This window comes from Heliconius melpomene, chromosome 7, assembly GCF_056956725.1.
Source record: "Heliconius melpomene rosina isolate 202511_hmr_F chromosome 7, ASM5695672v1, whole genome shotgun sequence".
Lineage (NCBI taxonomy): Eukaryota > Metazoa > Arthropoda > Insecta > Lepidoptera > Nymphalidae > Heliconius > Heliconius melpomene.
Window position 1 is genome coordinate 9,087,802 of NC_140395.1, and position 12,369 is coordinate 9,100,170.

Genomic DNA, 12,369 nt, shown 5'->3' on the forward strand with positions numbered 1-12,369 from the left:
AATTATTAATTTTTGCGAACAATATTAAATAAAATCTCAAATGATTAAAATTACGATATTTTAAGTGTATAACATCGGTATAGATAACCGAACTGAGATAAATTAATTATAAACAGCAAATAATTACATAAAAAATAATAGTAATTCGAAAATCTATAAAAATTTACAAAATCATCAAAGTCATCTGCCCGTTCGCGTCGGTCATACTCATATTATGCCGCCCGAAGGCTAGGTCATTTGGAATCAGTCACATCTTAATTATTTATTAGAATGTTATACAGTAAACTATAATTTCCATCTAGATGAAATGCTAAGAGTGACTATTATATTTATTTTCATAAGGATGAATATCAAATTATAGAAATCATCTAATTTTTATTAATGTATACAAATCTATATAGGCGCGCGCCATGTATGCATTAAGCAAACTCACTTTGGGTGACATTTTCTTAAAACAGCAAACTTTGCAAGCCGTTGCTTAGCAACGCGTGGCGACGATTGTTATTAACATGGCGGAATAAATTCCTTGTCAAATTAATTATTTTAATATATTGGTATATAACGAAAATATTACAAATATGAGAAAAAAAAGTATCCTATGTTCATCCCGGGACCCTCAAGTATCTCTATATGAGTATTTTATCACAATTAAATTAGCGGTTTGGCCCTGATTGCGTAAAAGACAGACAGACAGACAGACAGAGTTACTTTCGAATTTATAATATAGGTATGGATATGTAAAGATTTCAATGCGTTTGTTTTACTTTCATAGGACTATTAATATTTTATGTTCTGCTTTTTATACTCAAACATTGCAAGTACTTATGTTATTTATAATCTTCATTTGGCACTAACTCTTCTATAGTCGCTATTGAAAAAAAGAATCTTGATGATAGTTTAGAATTCCATTGATACAAAAATAAATAGAGTATTGATAAATACACAGTAGTATCAGTGAGAAGAGCTACTTAACATTTCAAGAATTTACCGTGCCGGTGTCCACCGACTTGCAGGGTGGGAAGCTCAGTGCAGTGCCTAGGTCTTATGACCCAAATATAGGTAACGACTAACGTAGTAGGTTTAATGTAACGATACCCTTCTATTCTTCCTCGCCTATTATGACATATTTTTTCAAACTATTATTTTTCGAATAGCATCCTTAGCCTTTTAATAATTTCAAAACATTTTGAAATCAGCGTTACTATCTAAAAATAGTTGGGCATTTAGTACATATACTTATTTTAAAGTACGCACCTAAACTATTAGTGTAATACAATATTTACCTACTAAATTTCTTGATGAAAATAGAATATGAGATTATTTATATATTCAAAAACCTATAAAATATACTGTTACAATTTACTAAATATCTATTGGTATACTCTATGAAAAATATAATACTGAATAACTGATAGATTATATTCGTATTCGTTGATACGTAGCTGTTGTACGCTTAGGGTGACACAGTAATGCAAAATAGTGTAATAAAATCATTTATTAAATAAAAAAAAGACGTTTTTAGTGACTACGTAGGAACCATTTTTTTTACTTTATGAGCGCCCTGTAAGTGACTAACTGAAGTGTTTCAACTTTCACTAACTTTGACCCATTCATAACAGGACACTCTTTATGTATGAAGAGACGGAACAATACAATGCGGCAACCTACCTGTAGATACCTATATTTATGCATGTCCCCAATTGTTCCCCAACCGATTCTTGTTGGACGGGAAGATAAAAATATTTTTTAATTTAAGCACATCTCCAATTTTTGACTTGGAATCGAACCCGCAGCCAAGGTACTACACCCATCTACTTATTCAGCATGGTACTGGTACTGGTAAGTGCGTCACCGTAGCATTAGTGTCGAGTTAAGTTGGCTTTGGTAGACGCCGTATCCTGTTATATAAGAGTAGGCGTGGACCTTGTACAGTTGTAGCGCAAGCGCGCTCTAGGTGCGCGCACAGGGGATGAGGGTGCGTCAGTCGGCGCTCGGCGACCAGAGGTGCTTCGCGCTTCGCGCCGCGCCCCTTACCGCCAGAGCGTGGCTCGGGGCGTGGCGCTTACGTAAACACGCGTGGAACTCGCGCTACGGCGGCCACGCCACTGTCCGTCCTAGAACGACCCCATGTCGGCCCGCCGCCTTCGCGACAATATATGTGGATAGCAGCTCACAGCACGCTGCCGCGCCGCCGCTGCCACTGCCACCACCGCTTACCGCGCTTATAGGTACTCACTCACTCTTGAAGTACTCGAGAGCTTTATTATTATATCGATATCTGTTAATAAAACTAATTATAAATCGACATTTAAATAAACCGCAAATTAATTTGTTTATAACATAATTATATAATTTACTAAAATGGATAATTATTCAATTTGTTTTAAGGTATTCATTAATTTAATATTACAGGACACTGATGATACATCATTCAGGATTTTTTTGTTATCAATTTGTTATAAGTATTTTTATGAAATACTTGTGTGGTATAATTGTTTTTCGGTTAAATCCTATTGAGAATCGATCAAAAAACCTATGTAAGAGTCAGTGGCGGACTGGCGGGTCTATTTGATATGATGAACTTGATTACAATATAGTCTTAGTATAAGAGTTTCTAAAAATTCATATATGTTTTCAATTATTAATTATTTCAGTCTTCTGCAAACTCAACACTTAAACTTTTAGTTATTTACTAAGATTATACGTACCTTACTTAAATCAATGTAGGTATGGACCTAGATATATCGATTGATAAACACGTAAATTTATAGATTTCATCCATGAACTTACACGAGTATGTTGTGTAGTGAGGAAGGTACCTACAGAAATTTCTGGTAAAATGTTATAGGTATGTAAATTTATGAATCATAAGAATCAGGAGATGCTATCGAAGAAATTGTAATAAACTTTAGCCACTACATAAAAAATGTAATGGAAACTTTGAACGTGGTTTTGACCGACTTTGAAACATTGAAATTTTGCATACTTATCAAGGACCGATAACAACGCAATAATAAGATGAAAAAATAAAAACAGTTAAAAAAAAAACATGCATTTGTGTGGGGTACATAAGATCAGTTAAAAAAATACCCCGCTTTTTTTCATTATTCTTAATTCAAATTTTAAAACAAATAATCTTATGAGGCCAGCCGTGGCGCGGGGGCACAAGCGTGTGATGTAAACGTGACAGGTTGTGAGTTCGATTCCCTCTCGAGGAAAGGAAATATTTAATACTAGCGACCCTCTTCGCCTACTTAAACCACTGAATTATTTATTTAATGCACTGAATTAACTTAATTTCACTCTTTATCCCTAGCAGGGTAGTCAGAGAGAACGGAGCGCCAAACGCTACGGTTTCTATGTACCTCTTTCGCCTCGTCCACTGTCATCAACCTCTCACACATGCCCTCCGGGGGTCTTTAAGCTTTTTACGTGACCTTCCTCCAGCATCTTTGTGTACTGTTTTCGAAGGTCAACCGAAATCTCTCCTTACCTCTCTTACCATTGCTGCAGATGATGCAGTGCAATGAGCACTCCATCATCTTTATTCCATCCTCATGATATGAGGATGGAATAAAGTATATCTACGCTTTATTCATCAGCATCAAAAGAAGAGATGCAGGCGCATACTGTGCTGATGGCGCTGGCGGCGCTGGGCGCGTTGGCAGCGAGTGGTGCGGCAGAGCGCGGCGGTGGCATCAAAGTGGGCGGCGGCGCGACGGGCGCCGGGGGCCGCGAGAGCGCGCGGGGCAGCGGCGTCCGCTTAGGCGGCGACGGCCTGTGGCGGCCGCGCACCTCACCGGCGCCTCAAGCGCCGCGCGTGCCCCCGTTTGTCACCGCTGCTCTCGTAGTCCCCCATAAGGCATTCGGTGCCCGCGACTATACAAGAGCTGAGAAGGCGGCTTTGTCCAAATTGCCGCGCAAATTCAAACTTTTTACTCAAGTGCGCCTAAATGTTACGCTTTCTATGCAGGGCCTTACGCCTAGTCCTATGTGTAAGTGAATCTTAAAAATGTTATGTTATCCGTAGACGACTTTAGTTCTAACAATTTAACTAACTAGTGCTGCATTAATAGGCTACTTGGCTTTTTTAAAGTGGGGTTTAAATATTGATTCTTTGTTCTACTATAGTATAATCAAAAATAATAGATTACAATATTTTTTGACACCTAAGAACCAAAAATAATAGGTACAATAGTGTTCAATTTAAACCTTCTAAGACGTGCGGAAAGGCGAGCAGCCTTTCCATTTAATAAATTAATTAAATATCAAATATAAATCTATGGTTCCTTGAAACGCTGATAGAAAAAACTTTTAACTTAACACAATCAAGAGACACCATTCACGTAATCAAGCCCGTGGACTTATAAATGTCAAATTTGGCAAGACGTGAGAACTTACAATACAAATAAAGAAAATATCCAAAAAGCGAAGATTTATAGGTACCTTTTTAAAAAATAATATAAATATATTACAAACCTATATTCGTAGTTCATTTTATACAAAATGATTGCATACGCTGGCAAACTTCAGTATGTAAACTTGTAAAAGCTGTACTTCCCAGTTGGCCTACGATCTTTAAATTGGTACGGAAACTTAGGTAAATAAAAACTGGTTAGGGGCGAGTCCGACTCGCACTTAACCGGTTGTTATTTTTATTAAATACCACTTAATGGTTAACCTAACAGTCTAGGTAGCTATTGTATGAAATTAAATATAAGTCAAGTAGCCTATTAGAAATTTAAAAACACATCTTGTATTGTTTAAATGCATGGAGTCTTGTAGAGACGACGCTGGCAAAGCATCAATGATATACCTACCTAGATTTTCTTCATAGGCATTTTCTCTTTTCGTAAACAATAGAAGTCATGTGTTATAATATAAATAAAAAATTTACACAAGCTTTGTGTTTACTATTTAAATAAAAATATTATTATAAAACACTTATTTGTTAAATACGACAATTATTTAATTGCATGTTGTTAATGAGATGATATTAAAAAAAGACTAAGCCAACTATATAAATATTAATATAAATGCTTTCAGCTATCTTGGACTCGCTATGTAAAGAATTTTTAGCAGTAAATGTATCTGCTATACTTTATCTTATGAATCATGAACAATACGGGCGATCTACTGCCTCCGCACAATATTTTTTACAACTCGCTGGTTACCTTGGGATACCGGTAATATTTTTTAAAATTATTTTCAAAAGTAAACGAATAAAATGTATAACCATAGTGACATAAATAACTAATTGTAGGTTATAGCATGGAATGCAGACAACAGTGGTCTGGAAAAACATGCTTCTCATGCATCATTACGACTACAGTTAGCGCCAACGATCGAGCATCAGACGGCAGCAATGCTATCTATATTGGAGAGGTATAAGTGGCATCAGTTTAGCGTCGTTACTTCAGCTATTGCTGGACACGACGATTTTATACAAGCCGTGAGGGAAAGGGTTACTGCTTTACAAGTATGTTTTGTAACTAATATATTAGGTATATGTATAAGTCTCTTGTATGCTAAGATGACACTTGAAATATCCTGCAGGATCGATTCAAATTCACCATACTAAATGCCATTGTGGTAAAAAAAGCAGTGGACCTAAATGAGTTGGTAACGAGTGAAGCGCGAGTAATGCTCTTGTACGCTACCCGTGAAGAAGCTGCTGATATATTGTCATGGGCAGGAGACCTTCATCTTACTGGAGAAAATTTTGTTTGGATTGTTACACAAAGTGTACTTGGATCAATGCAGCAACCTAATAAATTCCCGGTCGGAGTGCTAGGTACGTTTGCACAATCTCCCTAAATAAGCTTGCAGCTCTTACAGACGAAATGTAAATGTCATGTGTTCCGAAGACATAATCCCGTTTTAATGAGATAACCTCTCCTTAACTTAACTTGCAATCGCCTAAGTTGGTGGATAAAATGGTTATAATGATTAAAAAGAAATAGGTTTACTTATTATTTTATTTTTTCTAGTAGTGCTACTATTCACTAAAGTTTTACTAAATATTTATCGTCTCTTTACTTATATAGGTGTCCATTTTGACACATCGAGCTCATCAATTATATCAGAGATAGCGACAGCAGTTAAGGTTTTTGCATATGGTGTGGAGTCCTATGTGTCAGATCAAGAAAATATTCGGTACCCACTTGGAACCAGGTTATCTTGCAGTGGTGTAGGTACGGGAGAAGCTCGTTGGTCCACCGGGGAAAGATTCTACAGACATCTACGTAACGTGAGCGTTGAAGGTGAATCTGGTAGACCAAGCATAGAGTTTACACCCGACGGAGAATTAAGGGCGGCTGAACTCAAAATAATGAATTTGCGACCGACACTCGGAGATCAGGCAAGTGTTTTTGTTACCTTCTATTTTATTAACATGAAACACGGGAAAAACGCACCGCAAACGGCCGCCTTGCGCACACGTTTAATTACAATTTTCTATATTAATTCATGAATTTGAACGTATTTAATCAAGGAGTTATTATTTGTTTTGTTACCTTAAGAAACTTCACTATATCTAATTAATCATAAAGAAAGTATAGGAATGAAAATTTTCATCATCATGTGACATTGATAAAATCTTATTTTAGCTTGTATGGGAAGAAATTGGGACATGGAACTCGTATCCAAAAGAGCGTTTGGCTATTAAAGATATAGTGTGGCCCGGTGGATTACACACTCCACCTCAAGGGGTACCTGAAAAATTTCATATGAGGATCACATTTCTCGAGGAACCACCCTATATAAATCTCGCTCCACCTGATCCTGTAAGTGGGAGATGCTCGTTAGATCGCGGTGTTATATGCCGTGTAGCGCCCGAAGTGGAAGTTGCAGGGTAAGTAAATACGATACAAGTTTATATTGTAAAATAATCCCACAGCATGGGATTGTAAGCGCGACGATGATGAGTTCGATTCTTACTCGGGTGTAGATTTTCACTCACTCTGTAAAAAAAAAGAAAAACGAAACTAAACGTCAAGTGATGCGTGGGGAATTCAGTATCTTATGACTAGGTTTCATCTGCGGCATAAGCTTAAAGTTAAAAAAATAGTGGTAGGTCAACATATATTTACATAAATGATCGTTTAATTCTTAATTCGAAACACTAGGTTAGAAGCAGGCACCGCATATAGAAACAGCTCGCTCTATCAATGCTGTAGTGGGTTTTGTATAGATCTCTTGCAACAACTTGCCGAGCATTTAGGATTCACGTATGAGCTCGTACGTGTCGAAGATGGACGGTGGGGGACATTACACCAAGGAAAATGGAATGGATTAATCTCGGAACTTGTGAACAAAAAAACGGATATGGTAATTTAATTAATTTTTTTATTTATTTAGTATCCCTAAGATTAATTGTATAATTTAGAGTATATTGATTATTTTTATTTGTTAAATAATTATAAATATAAACAATTTTTGTTAACTTTACTGGAGGTAACAACTTATACTTATAAGATGCTTTAAAGTAGCTCATTTTTACAAAATTTATAATTGATACCTACTTAACCAAAGGTTAAAATAATATTAATACCTATTTAGAAAAAGTCCTGAGTCAATCACAAAAAGTACAAATATTTTTTTTTCTCTTAGGTTCTAACATCGTTAATCATAAATTCGGATCGGGAAGCCGTCGTAGATTTCAGTGTGCCATTTATGGAAACTGGTGTAGCTATAGTTGTGGCGAAACGTACTGGAATAATATCTCCAACAGCGTTCCTTGAGCCTTTTGACACAGCGTCATGGATGCTAGTGGGCGCTGTCGCTATTCAAGCGGCCACATTCTCCATATTCTTCTTTGAGTGGCTGTCTCCTAGTGGTTTTGATTGCTCAACGGGTCATAATTCAAATAGGATACCACAGAATAGATTTTCGCTGTGTCGAACGTACTGGATTGTATGGGCCGTTTTGTTTCAGGTGAATTTAAACCAAACATTAATAGAGATATCATATAAATTTAATAGTTATTGGGCTAAAATATTGATATCAAGAGGTTTTGTAATAATTAGCATTTTCATGCCATGTAGCACATTTGTGCTTAATAATAAACAAAATCTAAAATTTTCTAATAATTGTATTGAGACTATTGCTGATATTTTAATAATTTTATATCACGGACAGGCATCAGTGCACGTCGATTCACCGCGAGGTTTTACAGCGCGTTTCATGACCAACATGTGGGCGATGTTTGCCGTGGTGTTCCTGGCAATATACACGGCCAACTTGGCGGCGTTTATGATCACGCGCGAGGAGTTCCACGAGCTCAGCGGCCTCGACGACCCTCGCATCGCTCGACCGCTCTCGCACCGACCGGCGCTCAAGTTTGGCACCGTGCCTTGGTCGCACAGTGACGCCACTCTGTCCAAGTACTTCTCTGAACCGCACGCGTACATGGCGCAGTAAGTGGTTACTTGGCTTATTTCTTATCTTCTTACATATTATCTGTATACTCAGATATATCCTTTTCTACATTCATTACCAAATTATTATTTATATCATTATCGATACTATTATTATTATTTAATTAACCAACCAAATTGTAGATCTATTACGTAGTAATTTAAAATTTATATATATTTTTACTTCATCTAACTAAACGTAAAAATAATTTATATGAATCAGTAATTTATACCTATGTAAGGATCTAATAACTTGTGATGCTAAGTCTGAACCTGAGTAATTTATTTTTATTTCAGGTACAACCGAAGCACCGTGAGTGCTGGAGTGACCAGCGTCCTGACGGGAGAGCTTGACGCATTCATTTACGACGGAACTGTCCTGGATTACCTCGTTTCACAAGTAGGTTGTCTTACAGAATTAGCAGCTGGCTTACTTCCACGCCTATCGCATTTACTAACATTAGATTTAATATTTTGTAGGATGAAGACTGCCGATTATTAACAGTAGGCTCGTGGTACGCGATGTCTGGCTATGGATTAGCGTTTACACGAAATTCAAAATATCTAAGCATGTTTAATAAAAGATTACTTGATTTACGCTCCAATGGAGACCTAGAGCGGTTACGAAGGTAGGCTTCCGATCTGTTCTGTCAATTTTATGTTTACTGTCTTCTGCAACATTAAATATTTTTTTAATATCTACTTAAGTATAAATTTAGAAATATATAGCTAACTGCATTCTTAACTCTATTAGTTGACTTCCTGATGCTTATTAATCCTAACTATTAACTAAACCCCTTACTACACGCCTATCAATTCTATAATCAGTAATTACCTCCCTATATAGTGACAATGTAATTAGTAACTTATTACATAGGTACCTAGTTAAGATGGAGAATATAGACCACATACAAACTATGTTATGTTATAATTTTATAAATTGAGATGTATTCATTACAAAAAATCATTCCAATCGAAAAGCCAATGCAATAAATATGTAAAAAATATATATTAATAACTACATATACATACATATAAGGTGCATTTCGCATGTAATAACAAAAAAAATACATAAAAAAGTAAACTAATGAATGTTATAAAATATAAATAAAACATAAACGTTTTGAAAAACCTATTCACTTCTGCAGGTACTGGATGACGGGCACTTGCAAACCTAACAAGCAAGAGCACAAATCGTCAGATCCGCTCGCGTTAGAACAGTTTCTGTCAGCATTCTTATTATTGATGGCGGGAATTTTGCTGGCAGCTTTACTCTTGCTTCTAGAGCACGTATACTTCCGGTATATGCGGGAGCACCTGGCTGCTTCTAACGCGAGTTCCTGTTGTGCTCTTGTCTCACTTTCTATGGGTGAGTATATGTAGAAGTACTACGTACTTTTATGATGACTTTTTTTTACCTTTACACTGAATCCTGCACATGGCAGGGTAAATAGAAGAAACGTGGGAATCTATGGTGAAGACACTTCCCCACTCTCCGCCTAACTCTTGAGGCATTGCGTATTGAGTGATGGAAATCCACCTCGCTCTTTGCCTCGTTATCGACCCGATAGTTAATAGTATGAACACATAATAATCTGAATAATTAATTGCTTTCAGGACAATCACTCACATTTCATGGCGCAGTTGTGGAGGCATCGGCACGGGGCTTCGGCCGCGTACCCTGTCGTTCCGCTATTTGTGCTGCTGAGGTAGTTTACATACAATTTAGTTTTTGCCGCATATTGGACGAAATTTATCCCATTATAAAGATTCATATTTAGTATTTTCCCTTGACTTAAAATTATGAAATTTGGTGAAGTAAAATTTGAAAGTAAATGAAAATCTGAAAGTTGGAAATTTATAGATAAAAAACAATTACAAGCTTATATTTGCAGTGAATTTTTATTTTTATAACTTGTACTTACCGACTCTCACTTGACTCGTAGATATGGCGCGTGCGCCACGAGCGGGACGCGGCGGTGGCGCGCGCGCAGCAGCTGGCGGCGGCGCTGGCGGCGCACGGGCTGCAGGCGCCGCCGCGTCGCCTCGCGTCTGCAGCCGCGCTTCTGGCCGCGGGCCGCGCGCACGATGCCACGCGCCCGCGCACCCTGCACGCGCCCGCTGACCTCTTACCCGACCTCGACCGCCCGCTCTCTTGCGGGGATCTACGCGCCAGGTTAAATTTACTTCCCTTAACATTCCACTTAGAAACATTACGTGTATAGTGATCTGTTCGACAGATAATAAACGGAATTAACCACGCTTATTAGTTTATTTGGAACCGCGTAAAATAGCAATGTTGTATTTATAAAAATGTAAAAAGGGGACCCTCACGCCCCCTTCCTGTTTACAAAAACCTTTCGCTGACGTCGACTGTAAGGGATTAAAATTTGTGTTTATAATTACAAAACGTGCATAATTTGTTTTATGCGACAAGTGCGTAGTGATGACCATTTGAAAATTACATAAAATTCATAAAATATTTGTGGGGATATACAAATAGGTACCATATTAAAAATTAAAATATAAAAATTATTATAAAGAGCAAAAACCCCAATTGCATAAAACTGAAAAGAAAAAAAACAAGTCCAATAGTTCATTAGTATTAACATACGTATCGCATCGGTGCGTATAATTAGTAAAATTTGGAGGGGTGCCGTAACTTTGCTCGCAATCTTATTATTTCATTGAATGAGTTAATATCGTGAGGGTTTGAACCTGTTTTCACAGTCCACAAGAGCAGGTAATATTGGAGATATTACTGCTAATATCTCCGCGTATCCATAAACTCTCTCACTGTGTCTAATAATAATTATATATTGAGATACCCATATTCGCAAAAAAAAGTGTTTTTCACTGAGTAACTACAATGGTGTCGCAGGCTCGATTTTTAACGTTACATTTAAAAACACTTGGGTTGCTAAGCTAAGTTAAGCTAAAGCTACTTACTTACTGCTGACGATATCTTAATTATTATGTAAATGAGCGGTTCTGGAGATGCGTGGTAATAAAGAATATTACATACATATTACCTATAAACAAGATACGCGCGAAAAATCTAACCCTTCCTTTGCAGTCAGGAAAGAAAAACACATCTTAAATGCAACATGTAACCTAATGAACTTGAAATTTGGGTAGAACAAAATAGCTGCTTTTGAATTAATAATTACGAGACGTAAAAGTTTTTATTTTATGATTAACTATTGAATAGGTCACCTTATATGATACGTACCTTACAAAAAGTGCCTCAAATTGTCCTATTACATTAGAAATACCTATGCTTATAATCGAGAAAAAAAATTGAGAGTTGTGGATTCGAACCCCACTAGGTGGAATGGTTTATGATTATGCGTGGTATTCCGCCACTCAACAAGTACGAGAATTCGGCAGAAAGTAGAGAAAGGAGTGTCCTAACCCTAGGCTCCTTCTACCTACCATATCTACGCAGGACACAGCATTAAGCAAAAAAACTTAATTAACAGATATTATGAACTACTAAAAAAATAAATATGTATAATATTTTAGGGAGCGGACGCGGGTAGAAATGGAAACTGTGCTGTGAGGCGCATATTGCGCCACTTTATTTCAATTCCTGAAGGCTGTTCTTACACCAAGTTATACAAGACGAAGTTAGGTATATCTAATGTTAAAATATGGACAGATAAAAAAAAACAATGTAATTATTAAATAAATTATTCCAATTATTAAAACAGAGATGGACGTAGATAGCGAAGAGTTGTTGTGGGAAGCGCGCGCGGGGCGGGCTGGGCGCCGGGCGCGCATCCTCGTGTTGTCTACTACAATAAAATATATTTTTTGGACAATATTGTGACTTTATTAATAACCTCCTAACTCCATTGTAAAAATAAAATAAATAATTTACTATAGACGCCACTTATTTGTGTTCACATTGCTATATGAGTGTAATAAATCCTATCAGTAAATATAAGAT

The 12,369-nt window shown here is 36.9% G+C and overlaps 1 protein-coding gene across 2 annotated transcripts; it reads left to right on the forward strand.

Annotated features, from left to right (window-relative positions):
* The first annotated feature begins 1,954 nt into the window (after positions 1-1,954).
* Positions 1,955-12,243, forward strand: Nmdar2 (glutamate ionotropic receptor NMDA type subunit 2). Of its 2 annotated transcripts, XR_014878136.1 has the most exons (17): positions 1,955-2,228; positions 3,603-3,995; positions 5,047-5,186; positions 5,264-5,479; positions 5,557-5,794; positions 6,048-6,361; positions 6,609-6,853; positions 7,128-7,329; positions 7,612-7,935; positions 8,140-8,417; positions 8,715-8,817; positions 8,898-9,046; positions 9,566-9,786; positions 10,035-10,126; positions 10,364-10,593; positions 11,943-12,051; positions 12,131-12,243. XR_014878136.1 is itself a non-coding variant. In XM_085188326.1 (16 exons), the coding sequence occupies exons 1-16, from the start codon at positions 1,970-1,972 to the stop codon at positions 11,977-11,979; spliced, it is 3,441 nt and encodes a 1,146-aa protein (XP_085044452.1). In that variant the 5' UTR covers positions 1,955-1,969; the 3' UTR covers positions 11,980-12,243. The 2 variants fall into 2 exon arrangements, 1 of the variants encoding a protein (XP_085044452.1); XM_085188326.1 differs by having other exon boundaries at positions 11,943-12,243.
* Positions 12,244-12,369: the final 126 nt, after the last annotated feature.